Source organism: Frieseomelitta varia, unplaced genomic scaffold, assembly GCF_011392965.1.
Source record: "Frieseomelitta varia isolate USP_RPSP 00005682 unplaced genomic scaffold, Fvar_1.2 scaffold_131, whole genome shotgun sequence".
In the NCBI taxonomy this organism is placed as follows: domain Eukaryota; kingdom Metazoa; phylum Arthropoda; class Insecta; order Hymenoptera; family Apidae; genus Frieseomelitta; species Frieseomelitta varia.
The window spans coordinates 810,583-828,662 of NW_025108984.1; the positions used below are offsets into that span (position 1 = coordinate 810,583).

Here is an 18,080-nt window from a genome sequence, read left to right on the forward strand (position 1 = left end):
TTGGTTTCAACTTAAGCGTTGCAGAAGTGTTTTGGGAGTTTAACCTTGATTTTGAGTGGGATTTCGTTGACGGCGTAGTTGCCTGTTTCAGCAATAAGTGGATTTTGATGCTTGTTGTTGTAGGCTCGTGGTAATGTGTTTTGTATGTATTGCTTGATGGTTGGTATGTTGACTAATTGATGTAGAGTTGACTAATTGATTGGGGTGTCTCTTTCTTTGTCTAATATTATTCTGAGGAGTTTGTTCTGTGCAATCTGTACTTTGTTGAGGTAGGATTTGGGAGCAGAGGCCCAGACTTGATATCCATAAGTGATGATGGGCCTAATGCATACGAGATAAAGGAGGAGTTTGAGTTTGCTGCCTTTTGAGAGAAGGGGATAGAGTTTTGATAGGGCAGGGTAGACCAGGTTGGTTTTTTTTTCAATGGCTTTTGCCCAGGAGAGTTTACTGTCCAGTGTGATACTGAGATATTTGACAGTTTTTTCCCAGGGGATGCTGTGTCCTCCAATGGTGATATTGACGGTGGGTTGTGTTTTCTTCTGGGTGAAGGTGATGGTCTGAGTTTTTCTGAGATTAATTCTGAGGTTCCAGGTGCAGGTGTATTTTGTTATGAGGTCAATGTGAGTTTGTAGGTACTTGCTGGCTTGTGTTAGGCTCCATGAAGAGGTGTAAATGGCAGTGTCGTCGGCGTATATGGCGAGATGAGTGTTATTGGTGGTGGGAGTGTCATTTATGTATATGTTAAACAGGGTAGGTCCCAGGATAGATCCTTGCGGGACCCCTGCTTGCACCGGGTAGGTTTCTGATGCTATTTTGTTGATTGAGATGTAGAGTCTTCTGTTGTGGACGTAACTAACGATGAGATTGTATATGGAGCTAGGGATCTGTATTTTTCTGAGTTTGTGTAATAGTCCTTCGTGCCATACTGTGTCAAAAGCCTTTTCCAAGTCAAGGAGAATCAACTGGTGATTCTATTTTTGTTCATTTCAAGAGTGGCAAATTCGTGACCCTTTGTAGCTGTTGAATGCAGGAGTGATTGTGTCGGAAGCCGAATTGTTGCGGGATAATGATGTTGTGTTCGCGTAGGTGAACAGGAGGTGGAAGTGAATAATCTTTTCAAAAAGCTTGCTTAAGATGCTTAGCTGATGGGTCTGTAGCTGTGGATGAGTGTGCGTTGTTTACCGGGTTTGGGAACAGGGTGGATCATTGCAGTTTTCCAACTCGTAGGAAAGTATAAGGATTGGATGCATGCTTTGAGTATATAGTATAGGTGAACTATGGTTTTTTTGGGAAGGACAAATTGGCTGGAGGTAATCTTGTCCGATCCAGGGGCTTTATTATTAGGGAGATTCTTGATGAGTTTGTGGATAAGTCGAGGTGATATGTGGATCTGTGGGGGATTGTGAGTTGTGTTGAGCGATGGGGGGGGGGGGATTGTGGTGGTGTGGGATTGGAGGATGCGGTTCTAGGAAGGGTTGCGTTGCGAGGGAGGTTACTAATGGTAGAGTAAAATTTTGCAAGGGCTTCAGCTTTCTCTTTGTCGAGTTGGCGCAGGTAGGAGGTACTTCTGGGGTTTTTTTACAGTCCTTGGTATTGTGTTGGCCAGTGAATGTGGATGCCTCCGTCGCCACACTTATATGTACCCTTTCCTATTTGTACCCTCTCCTTGACCAAAGTAATTTAGGACTTATACTTGGACTAATTGTTTCGAACAATAAACCTTCTTACAAAATCAAATTAAGTTTAAGGTTCGAGAATTTTCACTTTACGACATTACGTATAATTAAGAGATTATAATTAAAAAGTAACTTCGCAGCTTCACAGAACTTTTATTCGAACAAGATAACGTTGCAGCCAGTATTACAGTCATTACAAAATTTTTGAAATCAGATTTCCATTTCAGAAAGTCCTGCCTTTTTCTGCAAAATTATAAAATATAATCTTTTGTAAGCAGATTCTACAAATTGTTTCTCGTTGAGGACAAAGTGTATATTTTCGCGCTAGACCGACTCCGACGTTCGACTTAGGTGACGTTCTGCTGATGGACTGTTCCTCCGTGCACTCCTTCGGGTATATATATCCTTCGTTCTGACCTTCGTCCGGGTACCTAGTTCTGGTACGGGCATCCGTCATAAACTTTGGGACCTTACGGGCATCCGTCATGAACTTTGGGACCGTCACCTGGTTCTTAACCTTGAGTGGCCTCTTCTACCGAGTAGGCAAAGAAGTCTTCCCACGCCTAGGAACGGCCGGCGTGGCTAACATTCGCTTACACTTTTAATTACATCCTTGCAAGCTAAGCTTCGACGTTAAGCTTCGAATTTCAAAATTCTCCATCCTTCAAATTGATTTTAGTTTCTTGCTTCGAGAATTGAAATTAACAGAAATTTATCTAAATTTGCAATTGACAGTTGGAAGTAAATTTGAAATTAACGCTTTTATATAAATTTTTAATAGTCCCGGTTGAACGAAACAACGTACAAAAATGTCTAATCGAGATTCTTGTTTAAAAGAACACTGACATTCGAACTTTCTTCTGGATCTAATTTACTTCTCTCTTCTTTTTTTTATTGACGACAGTGCTGAAAAATATTTCAAGATATACAAGTGATGGTGGTGTAGTGAGATATTTTTTTGCTACATTCTTTAGACATTTTATACTGTTGTTTCACAATTACGATCGATTCTTACTTGTGTATATCGTTAAAAACAAAAACCGATCATTCGCGAAGCACAACATTTGAGATTCCAATGTTCTTTACTCGTGCTGAAAACGATTTTCCCTTCGTTGATTTTCTTCTTTTCTTATCTAAATTTCGAGAGTCTTGAATTACGAGAAAAGCAAAATGTTTCGAATTCTCGAAACTTTTTTGAATTTCAAGGGTTTTCAAGGTCACGAATAAAGTCAATTTGAACGTTCAACGATAATGTAAAAATGTTTAAATCCAAAGAATCCATTTAAAAAATATCTCGTTACTCTGAAAGACTTTTCAGTACACTGTAGTCGACGAAAAAAAAGAAAGAATTAGATTTGATTCGGAAAGATTTCAGCTGGTGTTCATAAACAAGAATATAAATCAGATGTTTTTGTACGTTGTTACGTCTTCGTTTACAAGTGGTCAATAAAAATTTACACAGATACAGTTCTTCAAGCAATTCTTCTAAAACATCATAAACAAAAGTAATAAAATTGTAGCAATTATACAAAACAAAATTATACAAATTAAAAAAAAAAAATTATTGGGATAAATATAGTAACTTCAATACCAAAAATTAAAAATAATGATCGAAAGAAAAGACTGGCACGGAATCTTTTTCTTTTCCTAAATTTATCACTTTACAATTTATCAATTACTGACAAAAGAATAAAATTAATATCTTGATTCGAAATCAAGTTTCAAGAATATAAAGGTTTACCTCGAAAGCATTAGCGTCTATGAAAGGACTATGTTAGAATAAAAGAATAAACATTAGCCTCTATATTAGAATACAAAAATAAAGGCTAGTCTCTATTAAAGGATTACAAAGAGTGTCGTTCGATTGTCTATAATTTTTACCTGCATAATGGTATAAGCTTAGACAAACACGCAGGTTATTTCATACTTAAATTTCATTCCATGACTAAAGCGATAATACACTCAATAACACAACGGATTGACTGAACTCTCGGCATGTCCTCCAGAGAGAGGACAATTTTTCTTCAATTATATATATATGTAGCTTCTACATCTTTTGTAAATGTTTCTTCCGAGTTTATATTCCACATTTTTGACGGCACATTTTTAAAATTTTTAAGTGACAATAATTAATATCAGGCTTATTTTATTACTTCTGCATACAGTGAAATCTTAAGTGCAATCGAAACATGGCGCCACTACATTCATATGACGCCAAATGAGCGTATCTGTGTATAGAGCATATAACCTAAACGTAACCTAACTCCTCTTGCGTTGGAATGACATGCTACGTACGTCGAGAATTTTTTGTCCCAAAATTGCAATATTTTCTCAGTTCTAAGTATATTTAAGTAAAATAAAATAGGCGAAACAAATAATAAGTTTATTACTTCTAAATAATTCCAGTGATATCATACCTACGAGTTCAAAACGAAGGAAAACTTTAAATAAATAATTTCAATGATCGATGGAGGATACATGTTTTTCGTCAAACATAAATATACTACACATAGTAATAAAAAATTTAAAAAACGTTAAATACGTCTAGTAATACAAAAATTAAGGGAACATGCGTCTGTAAAAGTTATTTTTGTTTTATGTCATTTAGTCTTCCAGTGACCACCCTGTACTTAAACGAGGAAAGGTTTATCTTAAATTTCTGAGAAGACTATTAGCGAAAAATAATACTAAATAATATTTAATTACTCTGTTTTCCTATAAATCTTTCGTCTTTTACTAAAGATTTCCGTGAAGAAGAGCAGTTAACGCGTTTATGAGACGGTAATATTCATTTACGTTCAACTTTGCGAGTAACTGTATGTATATAGTTATTGTAAATAACATTAAGATTAAATTTTTCGAATAATTTTTTTAAAAGTGTACAATGTACAGAGAGCAAAGTGAGGAACCAGATTATTCCGCAATGGGATAATTGTTTATTTCGTATTTCTGTGTCATTAAAAATAAAAGAAATATTGGAATTTTGTATCAAAGAATACGCTGCCAATAGTTACAGTCAGTTTATTATTATGTTTATCCATCGTAATTCTCACGATTATATATTTAATTTTAAAAATAACATTAATAAAGAAAAATTTATTAAAAATTTTGAATTTATATATGATAATATTATTAAATTATTATTAAATTAATAATAAAATATAAATATAATTGATGGTAATGATGAAATTGAATAATATAAAATTCTAATTATATTTGTTGAATTTTTTATGATATTAATCAATCTAATTAATGAAATTATTGAATATTCGTAATAATTTTATTATAAAATTATTTATTGTTTATGTTTAATCTTTTTTTCTTATTTATTTTAAACATTAGCAAATAAGTAGCAGCAATTCTCAATCACACTATCTCTTGAGTATTATTAGGTCTGATTCAGATGATTTTTTGACAATGACACGAGCTGGAAGTAACTTACAAAGGAAATGGAGGAAAATTCAAAATGAAGAAATATCGTATAAATACTAGATTAATTTATTCGTAATACAAATTTTTTCGTGCCTAATTTTTTACTCGTGCCATAATGCAATCCTAAGGATGAAATCATCCCTTGAAATTTTCTATCTCGAGAACGATAAGAGGTATCGAAAAGAACTTTAAACAAAAATTGTTTTGTTTTCGTCTTCTCACATTTAAAATTGGTCGAATTCCTATTTTTCGAATATTTTAGCCTTTTTAATGTCAAAAGTACCTAAGCAAGAAGTATCGAGCCAAGTTGGCGTGGTTTGATGAAGTTTGAGAGAAAAATTATAAAAAATTTTGTAAAAAATGATAATTATAAAATTCAAAAAGGAACATATATAGAGAATTAAATTAATTATATTATTAGAATTATTATATATATATTAATTATAAAATATTAAATATTTGTAAAATTATAAAATATGAAATATTATATATATTAATTATGAAATGTAAAATATTTATAATATTATAAAATATGAAATATTATATATATTAATATGTAATATTAGAATAGAATATCTGCTACTAACAAATATTTACTTCTAGTTACTAATAGACATTTTGATCTTTATATAATATTTGAATATTAAGATATTTAAAAAGATAGAGATTCATATAAGGAAGGCTGTACTGTGTTACGTTTGATGTGATAAACCAGAAAATATGAAACTAAGTACATAGAAAAAAATAAGTACAAACCAGAAAATAGAAAGCAAGTACATAGTACGTTCAAACATTTTCATGTTCTCTTCCAATGATTTAATTTACCTGTCTTTTTGAGTACCATGAGCAATTGTCGTTACATTAAAGTGACATAAATAGTACAAATACTCAAGCAAGAAATCAAAATGTCTAACCTTTATAATAAATTATAATTCTCATATTATACATATAACAAGAATAACAAAAAAAAAGAGAGAAAATGTTCATACATTTTGAAATTTTCTTTTACTAATTGCAAGAGAAAGTTATTTTACTAAGAAAATTAAAGGAAAAGTTCAATAAGGACATTCGAAATATATCATTAAGATGTGTCCATAGCTTATGAATAATTATATACGTATTGGATATATAGAATTTATTTACGTAAAATAGGATTTTATAGTATACAAGTTATAATCATCGAAAAACGAAGTAACAAATGGTAACTGGAGTAATTTTAACGTTTAATAGTATTTCATTTATCAATCAATCAAAGATTCATTGCATTTGTATCATCACCAACCGCCTTTGCCTCACTAGCCCCAACCACCTCCTCCCCAGCCACCTCCTTTCCAGCCACCTCCTCCCCAGCCACCTCCTCCCCAGCCACCTCCTCTCCAGCCACCACCTTTCCAGCCACCCCAACCACCCCAACCTCTCCCTCCGCCATAACGCCATGGTCTTCCATATCTTAAAAACATCGACAAAATTGTTATTAAATTTACGAATTGAAAGCTTTTTAAATAATTAATTTATTAACAAAGAGACTGTCAAGTTATTTTTTAAATAATATCATTTCTATTGAATTAATAACCTTGAACGAGAGTCTAAATAATATCATTTCTGTTGAATTGATAACCTTGAACAAGAGTCTACAGTGCCATTTCAAAATAAAACGACTGGTTTTATCAAACCATTGTTTATTATAAAAAACGTTACGAAGTACAGAAGATGCTTCTTATATATTTAATTTCTAATGCTTGGATCTTTTATATTATATAGTATATTGTATGTTAATTTTTGAATTTCATTAAATATGGTATAGTGGCTACAGAAAGTTTCCATACATAGAATGAAAAATTGTTGATATTTTAGACTGTTGTTAAAAAGAAAATAATTTTGTTTTGTGGAGAAAATTTTAAGTGATCGTCGTAAAGGGTTACGGTGGATTTAGTTATGAGAAAATTTGTGTTAGCTTGTTTGTAAAGACGTTTGAGTTTGCAAAATTTTTGAAAGAAAAAGTATCTTTACTTGATCTAAAAACTTCTTTGAAAGTACTGCGAAAGTAGAAGTTTCGACCTTTAAAATGAGTATTCTCATACTCGATAAAAGGTTCTAATAAATCTAAAAAATTTAGTGCTCAAATCTTTTACTTTATGTAACTTCTGAATTCCATTTCATTTGGCGTGAAATCTATTGAATTGTAAGTAACAAATTCGTTTTGAACTTTAAATTAATTGATGGATTACATATAACAATAATTTCTAATCTAAAAATTGATAATTTTTGAAGTCTGTGTTTCTAGTTTTATATTTTTCTTTACATCGTCTTTATGTCGAACTCTTTAATAAATTGATAGTACATATGAGCTGTTTATTTTGAAAGTCCATTTTCCAAAAAAAATCAAGCTAGCTTTCAATATTTACAATATTTTTACGTCACCTTTTCATTTTTAAACAAATTGTTACTGATATATTTAAAATCATTAAAGAAAATTTGTTAATAGAATGATAAAAATTTTTATTTAAAAAATTTTTTTTTATTATAAAAATTTGAAAGCAATTTAAGTCAAACTGATATGAAGTATATTATGCAGTAAAATTTTATGACATAAGAGCCATATTTTCTATTATTACTAAAGCGTTCGAATACTATATATATATATATAGTATTATAATATAATATATTATTACATTTTATATATATATATATAATATGTAATTATATATATATGTTACATTTTGAAATTGAACTGAATTAGTCTGAAGATTGTTTTAGTATACACAAATCCGAAATCGGTATAAAATAAAATAAAAAGAGCGAATCTCTACGTATCAAAAACTTGTGAAAGAAGTACACCTCGAAGACAAAAAGATAGCATACTCTAGATTTTCTTATATCATGTATCGTAATTGTTTGTAAATTTAATCTTAGTAATTTCTTAAATTAATTCTTAGCAATTTCTATCCAGTTGTACACCGATGAATTCAAAAAGAAAGCGACGAATTATTGTACGACGGTTTGGTCACTCGTTATGGTCCGCAATCAGTTGCCAGCGCAAGTGGTTAATCTTCAGAGTCCCGGATACAATCATACATATCGTTGTTAGTTTGTTCAGGAAGTTGATTCTTGCTACGTTTCTTTTTAAATTTTGTATTCTAAAACTTTAAATTTTCATACTGAATTTTTCTAAAACTTTAAATTTTCATACTTTTCTCCTCAAACCTTATCAAATTACATCAACTTGGCTCGCGGTACCTATTTTTCGCTTAAATATAGCTGTTTTAATCAGCAACAAAGGGTTTTTTTTTTTCTAGAGATAATTTTACATATCACATCGTTGCGAAGAAGCTGACATAACTTGAAATAGTATACTTTTCAAAGCGAGCCAAAAACTGTCTTTAGACCGAATTTTTAACAAAACAAATAAATTTACATAGTTATCTGTAGAAAAGATTTGAACAAAATTGGTGTTCACCTAAAACGATTAGCTTTTGAATGTTATACGCTGACGAAGTAACAGAAGGAGAAACAATTCGAAGTGCAATGTCTAGAAGTTAGCAAATAGTCTTCTTGATAATTTCGTTTAAAAAGTTTATCGTGAAATGTGACAGTAAATACTTTTTAACTGGCGACGAACATAAACACATTAGTAAATATATAGATTTCACTTAGAAATTTATAGTACGTAATGTTTGTTCAGAATATTTTTTTTGAGAAATTATAACGATTATAACTTTTACCTGTAACTTGTGTATTTAATATAAATGTAAAAGTAACAAAAGTAAAAAAGTGAGATTCTAGATATGACATTGTCGCTGGTGAACTAAAATGATTTATGTCAACGTACTACATTACCTATCGTGTGCTATGGGTATGATTAGTATTTCGTTACTAGCGTATGACAAAAATGCGAAAAAATTATTTTAATTTACCCATAGGCGCTTGCATCAGCATCTAAATCTAAGTCGTTGGCATTGTTCAGGGAAGGTTTAGACTCTGCGAGAGTAGGCTCTGAAGGCTCTTCCAAACAGGACACCAGAACCACAATTAAGAGTAGTAAAATCTGCGTATGAAAAATAATAATATATAAATTAAACGTAATTATATTTATATTTAATTTATATAATATATAATATATAAAATTATATTATATATAAATTAAATATAATTATATTTATTATGTTCCCATTCCTATTTATCATGTTTTAAACAGACAAAAAAATATCAAACAGACAAGAAAATATATAAAATTTTTGAAAAAATGATTGGAACTCGAATGAAACGATAGATCTTATCTATCTTTCAATTGTCCCACAGTGGTAAGGGATTAAATCGAGAAATATTGATGAAATATTGAATTACAGATATTGAATGCAGAAAAAAATTGAAAAATTGTGTAAGTAACCGAAGCAAACAGAATAAATTCTTTACTCACCAAGTGCACCGGTCGCGGCATTCTGAGAACTGAGATCACGTTGGTCAGGATCATGTTTATATATCTCTTCATGCACAAAGTGTTGTGAAGAAAACTTGAGGTTGCATAAGGATAAATGACAACCGGTAAATGTTGAAAAAAAGAAAAAATACAATCTTCAATGATTTATAGCAGGATTGTTTACGTAGTATTTTAATTTTCTCATTATGTATAATAAAATCGTTTTTATAACAAAAAATTATAGGCATTAAAAAGATTTGTCTTTTGAAGAATCTGCAGAATACTGTATTATGTTATTCTGGTTCCCTTTATTAAGTGATAATCTTCAGCTTTATAATCATCTTTATGTAATAAGTTATTTTATCTAATATTTTATTATAAATATTAGATAAAATAACTTATTACATAAAGATGTAATAAGTTATTTTATCTAATATTTTAACAAAACCAATATATCTCTTTAATAATACTATTTAAATGTTTTACTATTTTACTATTTTTTTTTTTACTATTTAGTTTTACTATTAAATAAATTTTTGTTAGTATATCTTGGTATTTATTCCGTTAATTTTTATATAAGTAAGTAAATTAAATTTATATGAAAAAAGGTGGGTATTAGTAAATACAACCATAATAAAAATAATCATATTAATTTCTAATTAATTCCTTTTTTCGACAAAAATATTATCTGTTATATATTACAATTTATATATAATATATAATATGTTTTACATGTTTGACACATTTATTTTTGGGATTATTAATAATTAGATTAAATTAAATGTAAATAATAGTATAAATAATAAATAATACTATACAATAATTATTAATTAAATATTATTATGTATATATTAATATATTTTATTATATTATATATGTTTAAATAAATTTTTATTTTATTTTATTTATTTTATTAATTTTTATACATAAATTAAATTCATTTGCTAAACAGACTAGATATTAATAAATATGATATAACGTTTAATTTCTAAATATTTAATTTCTTTTTTTCAACAAAAATATTAAGTTAAAGTAAAAATATTTAGTTCTTCTATTTTCAGTATGATTAATAATTAAATTAAATTAATTCTGCTATTATGTTATTATATTATAATAAATTTTCATCAGTACATTATTAATTATTTTTTTCATTAATTTTTATACATAAAATAAAATTATTTAAAAAGAGATATATATTAATAAATAATAATTTCGATTAATTCAATGTTTTTTTTTCAACAAAAATGTTAATTCATGTATTTAACTTATTTAGTTAATAATTAAATTAAATTAAATTAAATTAGTAAATTAAATTAATTAAGTTAATTACACTATGTTATACATTGGCTGCATGTCCAAATAAATAAATAAGCATGCACATGTATGTGTATGTTTGTACACAGATATATAGAGATGCATATAAAGAGGTAGAAAACCAAAAAAGAAAAAAACTGAAGTTATCAAATATTATTTAATTGAATGTTTTCCCAAATTAGTCTTAAACAAAGACAGGAATATATCAGATGAATACGCGCCAGTTTTCAAGGTAGGCTGGTTACATTCCAGCACTTCTCTGGTTCTCTTCAAGCACAACTTTTGTTCCTTTTGGGAAGAAGTGAACACATCGTTGTTCTTTGTTTTGTCATTTTCTGCAATATACCAGCTTTGTTAACAAATTATTTCAATTAAGCTTTAACTGTTAATATCGTCTATATGCCTGGAAATTCTATCCATTCCATCAGGTATTTGACTTAACCATTTGTTAACATTAGAACTATCGACGATTAAACCATAAAATTTTCATCAGAAACATTGAAAAAAAAAAAAATGGAAAATTTTTGTAATACTGTTGAGTAAAGAAGCTTTTATTTTACGAAGAATGATTCAGATCTTTTAAAAATACACTGTTTCACATTTGTAAAATTTCTAAGGAAAATTATAAATTGATCATTTTCACTATTTTGGTAATTCTAGACACTGTACGAAAATTGAGAAACACTTCTAACAATCCAAAATTAATATCTTGTGCGTTGCTCTATAAGCTATAATCATCTGCTTCAGATGATTGATTTATTGATATTGAATTCAAATTATGCTGAACAAGCGAATCATACGACAATTGCATGGAAGTATTGTGAATCATAATTCGTGATTCATAAACTATTGCAAAGAGGACCGAGGGAAAAAGGAAAATATAGAGGAAATAGGTAATATATTCAGTCAAATAGCTAATATATTCATCTGTCTTTTATGTGAAGTATGCAAAACATACGCAGTATGGGATATATACATTTGCGTAAATACCCGCAGACTAATTATATTTTTTTAAGATTCTCACATGCAATTCCGTCATAAACGTTCTAATACAAAATCATGAATGAATGTTATACGTTGAAAAACTAATAAAATTAGAAAAATTAGTAATAAAATTGGTAAAATTAGAAAAATTAGTAATAAAATTGGTAAAATTAGAAAAATTAGCAATAAAAATTAGTAAAAATTAGTAATGAAAATTAGTAAAATTAGTAATGAAAATTAGTAAAATTAGAAAAATTACTAATAAAAATTAGTAAAAGTAGAAAAATTACTAATAAAAATTAGTAAAAGTAGAAAAATTAGTAATGAAAATTAGTAAAATTAGAAAAATTAGTAAAATGAGAAAAAGAGTAATAAAAATTAGAAAAATTAGAAAAATGAGAAAAAAGAGTAATAAAAATTAGTAAAATTAGAAAAATTAGTAATAAAAATTAGTGAAAAATAATTATTATGTATATAAAAAGTAAGGCGATTTTATGTATAATATATAAAAAACAAAATTTTTTCATTTCGAAACTTCTCTGTTTTTGAGAAAAAATCAAGTTTATAAATTCCTAAAAAGTTTGGAAATTTCTATGTACTTCATAACCACAAGAGTATGATAATATTGTTTAATAGATAACAAAGAAAAGAAAAAAATGTTCTGTCTACGTTCATAACATTACATTTGAAAAACAAATCATAAAGAGTATACATACGGGCCGTACAAATAGTAATAAAAAAAAAGTAGAAAAAATAAACGAAAAAGTTTGGTATAAAATTTTAATAAACGCATTTACGTGCAAAAATATCTTTATCTTTTCTATCTAGTAATATTTAAATGTAATAATTGTAATAATTTAATAATATATATTTATATTACTATTACATTTAAATTTTTATGTAATAAAATTAATAATAATTAGTAATTAAATAATAATTAAATAATAATAATTATTATTACATTTAAATTTTTATGTAATAAAATTACATGATCACGGAGTAGCAACCCATTCAGGCCAATTTTTGATTTGATTCTGAAGTTGGACTCCAGGACTTATAACATTTCTAACTTGTTTGGCACCAATTACACGAACGTTTTCCCGAAGTATTCCTTGTGACTTGCCACATAGAATTAATTTGTACGCGGCATTCACCATTTCATCACTTGCAGCCTTTTCTGTAGGGAAAATTATTAAATTTAAAATAAAATTTATTAAATTAAATTAAAATAATAATTATTTATTTAATAAAAAAATTTGAATTAAATTTATTTAATAAATTAAAAAAATTTATTAAATAATATTATGTAATATTAAATTTATCATATAACATTGAAAATTTAATAAATTAAAATAAATTTATTTATTAAATTAAATTAAAATAAAAATTATTTATTTTATAAATAAATGAAAATAAATTTATTTATTATATTAAATTTAATTGTAATAATAAACAATCCCTGCGAATTACGCGAAATAAAAATAAAATATAAAGTGCTAATGTTTCGTGAGATACCTTCAAAATTCCCAATGAAAGCAATGGAGATAGATTTTTTATTGTATCCATACGTGTGAGCACCCTCGCGATTCCAGCCGCATCCCTCGTATATATTCCCATCACCACCGATTAGGAATCTGTATAATTATTTCGTTATTCTAATAAAAAAAATTGTTATCACTTGTAAATTTTTAATTTTGTTCTAAAATTGATTTTTGTTGATTTTACAACAGTTTTCGTTTTTAAATTTTAATAATTTATTTAAAACTTAATAATTTATTTCTGTTTATTTAATTTTCTATACTTATTCATTCTTATTCATTGTTTTAATAAATTTTAATTTTTATTACATTTTTATTAAAATATTAAAGACTAAGAATAGAAATTAAATAAATGAAAATAAATTTTAAGCTATTATTATTATTATTAGTATCAGTGTTATTGTAAAATTTAGAAAAAAATTTGCGATAAGAGTAAAATTGAATGAATAAAAGTAAAATGTGGATAAATTATTTTTAAAAACATAAAATAAAATAAAATAAAAATAAAACATTGTTTTGCGAAAACAAATAAAAATAAAACATTGTTTCTTGCATGTACAAATAATATAAAAATAGTTAATGAAGAACCTAAATTTGAATGTAGAATGTAGAAAATCTAGGTCAAAATGTTTAGAATGAATTTAGAAATTAACAGAAAAAGAAAAAATACAAAACACATTAAAAGTTAATTTTAAATAAATAATTGTTACTTTTATATAATATAAATATTTTAATAAATATGCTGCAGCAAAACTCCGTTTATATAAATATGCACAGATAATTGATACAAATTATATGAATATATGAAATATATTAATTATATGAACTTAAACAGATGGTTCATATAATTAATACTAGAACAATCGATCTTTAATACGCATCGAAGAATTCTACAATCATTATAATTTAAATAACGACAATAATTAAAATAAATAAATTTATACAATTGTTCCTGTCTAAACAGAGATCAATATTAATTTTAACCGTATCTTCTGAAGCGATTGTAAAACATGAAAATCGATCATTTCCCGTCAAAATTCATATAATAGAAGTTCAATCTTCCTCTATTATTGATTTCTCATTTCTACAGTAATAAAAATAATAACAATAATAATAATAATAACAACAATAATAAATTCAAGTTCAAGTAGATTCAATTAGTAAAAGTTCATTTACTTAGGCATTGACTGCAATTTGGTAAATAAACGAAATTCATATATATATGAAGTATATTTAAAATAATTTAAATAAATATAATTTATTTCATATATATATATATATGAAGTATATTTAAAATAATTTAAATAAATATAATTTATTTCATATATATATATATATGAAGTATATTTAAAATAATTTAAATAAATATAATTTATTTCATATATATATATATATGAAGTATATTTAAAATAATTTAAATAAATATAAATACAAATATACTTTAAAGTATAATTTAAAATAAATACAAATGTACTTTAAAATATAACTTAAAATAAATACAAATTTATCTTAAAATATAAGTATATTTTAAAGTAAATTATAAATAAAGTATAATTTAAAATAAATACAAATGTACTTTAAAGTATAATTTAAAATAAATACAAATCTACTTTAAAGTATAATTTAAAATAAATACAAATCTACTTTAAAGTATAATTTAAAATAAATACAAATCTACTTTAAAGTATAATTTAAAATAAATACAAATCTACTTTAAAGTATAATTTAAAATAAATACAAATCTACTTTAAAGTATAATTTAAAATAAATACAAATGTACTTTAAAGTATAACTTAAAATAAATACAAATGTACTTTAAAGTATAATTTAAAATAAAAACAAATCTACTTTAAAGTATAATTTAAAGTAAATATAAATATTTAAAATAAATTAATTTAATTTAAATAATAAATATAAATTAAAGATTTCATACAATCCTATAATTGTTGTAAAACAAATATCCGTTTAAGATAATATATATATAAAATAATACTTAAGAATATCCTATATCGTGCCACTTGTTAACATCCATGTGAAAATGTCTAATGCTTTCGACAACAGCAACACATGTTCCTCTATTGTCACATTCTGGAGTAACCGTATGATGAATTATGACATACGGAATGGGGATGATCAAGTAATTTACGCTTCTTGGCTCTATATCGGTCCAATCGCTTCGTTTGATAATCTCAGGGCAACTTTCATCTTTTGTTTAAAGAGACCAAAAAAAAAAAAAGTGATAAATTAGTTTGCTTTCGACGATGATTTGTAATGTCAATTCAATTTTTTATTCTCTCTTCAACCAATACCTATATTTTTAACTTTATGAATCTACATCCGAAACAAATTAATTAAGATTTATTCTCAATCAATACTTCGTTCTTTAAAAATGACGTCAATCAGTCTGACTGACGTCCGTCGTAAAAAAAAAACCGTTTAATATCGTTATTTTCAACGAATATTTTATTAACAAGCAATTCGTCGTAGTTTTCAAGAATTTCAATGTTAATGCGTATGAATATAATGCTTCGCTATAATGATTTCCATATCACACGATGACTTTTCATCTCCAATCATCCTTTTCATATCACATAACAAATTTTGATGATTATCACTTTGCTTAATAAATAAATAAATAAATATGTATATATTTGTATATATTATTTATATATATTTATATATATGTTGTTTATTAAATAGCATTATAGAAGTTTTTGAAAAAAAAGATATGCTTGATTCAAAGAAAAAAGATTTACTAAAAATCACGGTTATTTTGTTTTGAATAATTCTATCGCTTTAGCTCTTAGCATAAATAATTATTATACAGAAAAATCGAGAAACGCATGGAAAAATATTACGTTTGAACTATATATGGTTTTATGATACTTAAGATTGTTTAAAGATCACGCGGATAAATATTTGTCATAGCGATATATATAATAGTAATTACAAAACTGCTAGCTTTTTCAAAAGAGGAAATTTAAAAAAATATTATTTGTCATAAAAACAGTATTTAACAGTAGTTATGTACAACTAATTCCATTACAATTGTTCAATATATTATTTTACAGAAAATATAAACATAAATATAAATATATAAATTATATAGAATGTATTATTGCTATTTTAATTTCACTCTACGATTTTAGTAAAATTTTATTATCCGTTTGATAACATTTATATAATAACTTACCACAGGCACAAATATAAAAGAGAAGAGTGATTACGAACATTAATGTTTGCATTTTGCAAATTAAAATGAAACTGGTACGTTCACTTACAAAAAGTTAGCACACACTTATTTAAGTATTAATCCATAGAAGACGAAGCAACTGACTGACGAAAAGAAAAAATTTCAATTCAACTAAAAATGCTTATGTTCGGCGGCTATCTCATACGACTAAAGTTCACGACTAATCTAAATCAGCGTTAACTCATTTTTACACTTCTTCTCTATCTTTTTCTATCAAGGAAAGTGCAAAATATACATTATTTAATGGAAGATGTATTATTTAATTTTAATATAAAGATGTAATATAATGTGCCCTAATTTTAAACGGCCAAACTGCAAGGATCAACATGTAAAAAGAAGAAAGATATAGTATTACATGTAATATTATATGAAATTAATTATAATAATGTATAAATATATAATATTATATAATAATATACAATTTCTGGAAAATGTTACACATTTGTCTCTCAAAAATTTGTTTGGTATTGTACCTCATGTAACATTTCATTTTTCTTTTTGCCTGTAGATTGATCCCTTGCAGTTCAGTTGTTTAAATTCCAGGACACCCTACATTTTTTATTCTAATAAAATATTTTCAATAAATTTACTTATTTACTTATTTACTATAATACTTTAGATTTACTTATATACTTTAGATTATAATACTTTACTACTATATTTAAGTAGGTAAGATTTATTTATTTATTATAAATTAAGATTATAATTTAAGATTTACTTATTTATTATAAATTATTAATAAACTATTTCAATAGTTTACAAACAGTTCCTAGTTCGCTGTTTCCAGGGCAGTAATGAACACATTAATATTGTTTACAAATCTTAGATAAGATCAACACATGTGTACAATTAATGTTGCTGCGTTGCTTTTTTTCTCTTCATCCTGGTTACTTTTATCAATACAGAAGAATATGTTAAGACTACGTCAAAGAGAACGATACTCAATTGAGAACGATAAATGATCACGATTTTTTTATTCCTCTTAAGATCATTGATGTTTACACTACATACAGTGATTCTCATTAATATTTAAATTGCCATGATTTTGTGAGGACACATCATACATACAATAAATCTGGGCTTGCTTTAAAACTTGAAACCCCTACTTTCAAAATGTTCACCATCGTTCATTTTATTCTAATTTATTCTTTACACCACGTAGAGGGTGAGTAAGATTTTTTTTTTTGTATAGAATAAAAAACCACGTGATACATAAAAACTAATGTATGAAGAATAATTTTTGTGCGAAAAAAATATCAATAAATTCTGGAAAAATATGATCTTAAGTATTTACCGTTTTTGACTAAAAAAAACACTTCATCTCATGTATCCAAAATCATTCATATTGCCAAAAATAATAAAGATATCAAGATAAAAAAAAGACACCCTGTATGTACCCTATATGTACAAATTGTTCAGCGTCTGCATTTTTGTACAAAATTTTACACCTGACACGTATGAAAATT

At 26.3% G+C, this 18,080-nt stretch overlaps 2 protein-coding genes and 1 non-coding gene across 3 annotated transcripts; 1 reads left to right on the forward strand and 2 right to left on the reverse strand.

The window, feature by feature from the left end:
* Window positions 1-4,378: 4,378 nt before the first annotated feature.
* On the forward strand, window positions 4,379-4,474 carry LOC122530126. The gene has a single exon (XR_006306917.1). It is a non-coding gene; the product is annotated as a U5 spliceosomal RNA (small nuclear RNA).
* A 1,754-nt stretch (window positions 4,475-6,228) lies between these two features.
* Window positions 6,229-9,643, reverse strand: LOC122529518 (putative uncharacterized protein DDB_G0286915). The gene is made up of 3 exons (XM_043655727.1): window positions 9,526-9,643; window positions 9,023-9,153; window positions 6,229-6,557 (listed from the first exon to the last, which is right to left on the reverse strand). Exons 1-3 carry the CDS (start codon window positions 9,595-9,597, stop codon window positions 6,404-6,406), a joined length of 357 nt encoding a protein of 118 aa, XP_043511662.1. The 5' UTR covers window positions 9,598-9,643; the 3' UTR covers window positions 6,229-6,403.
* A 1,334-nt stretch (window positions 9,644-10,977) lies between these two features.
* On the reverse strand, window positions 10,978-16,755 carry LOC122529254 (peptidoglycan-recognition protein SA-like). Its single transcript, XM_043655189.1, has 5 exons — window positions 16,555-16,755; window positions 15,359-15,566; window positions 13,339-13,457; window positions 12,785-13,000; window positions 10,978-11,174 (listed from the first exon to the last, which is right to left on the reverse strand). Exons 1-4 carry the CDS (start codon window positions 16,604-16,606, stop codon window positions 12,816-12,818), a joined length of 564 nt encoding a protein of 187 aa, XP_043511124.1. The 5' UTR covers window positions 16,607-16,755; the 3' UTR covers window positions 10,978-11,174; window positions 12,785-12,815.
* Between the last annotated feature and the right edge of the window lie 1,325 nt (window positions 16,756-18,080).

Bases quoted from the DNA above. Each gene is read 5' to 3' on its own strand.
- LOC122529518 (XM_043655727.1), bottom strand. From the start codon at position 9,597: ATGAAGAGATATATAAACATGATCCTGACCAACGTGATCTCAGTTCTC. The intron at 9,154-9,525 runs GTGAGTAAAGAA...TTTCATACGCAG, and splicing joins TGCCGCGACCGGTGCACTTG to ATTTTACTACTCTTAATTGT. The intron at 6,558-9,022 runs GTAAATTAAAAT...GATGTTTTTAAG, and splicing joins GCTGATGCAAGCGCCTATGG to ATATGGAAGACCATGGCGTT.
- LOC122529254 (XM_043655189.1), bottom strand. From the start codon at position 16,606: ATGCAAACATTAATGTTCGTAATCACTCTTCTCTTTTATATTTGTGCC. The intron at 15,567-16,554 runs GTAAGTTATTAT...TTTAAACAAAAG, and splicing joins CTTTTATATTTGTGCCTGTG to ATGAAAGTTGCCCTGAGATT. The intron at 13,001-13,338 runs GTATCTCACGAA...TTTTCCCTACAG, and splicing joins TTTCATTGGGAATTTTGAAG to AAAAGGCTGCAAGTGATGAA.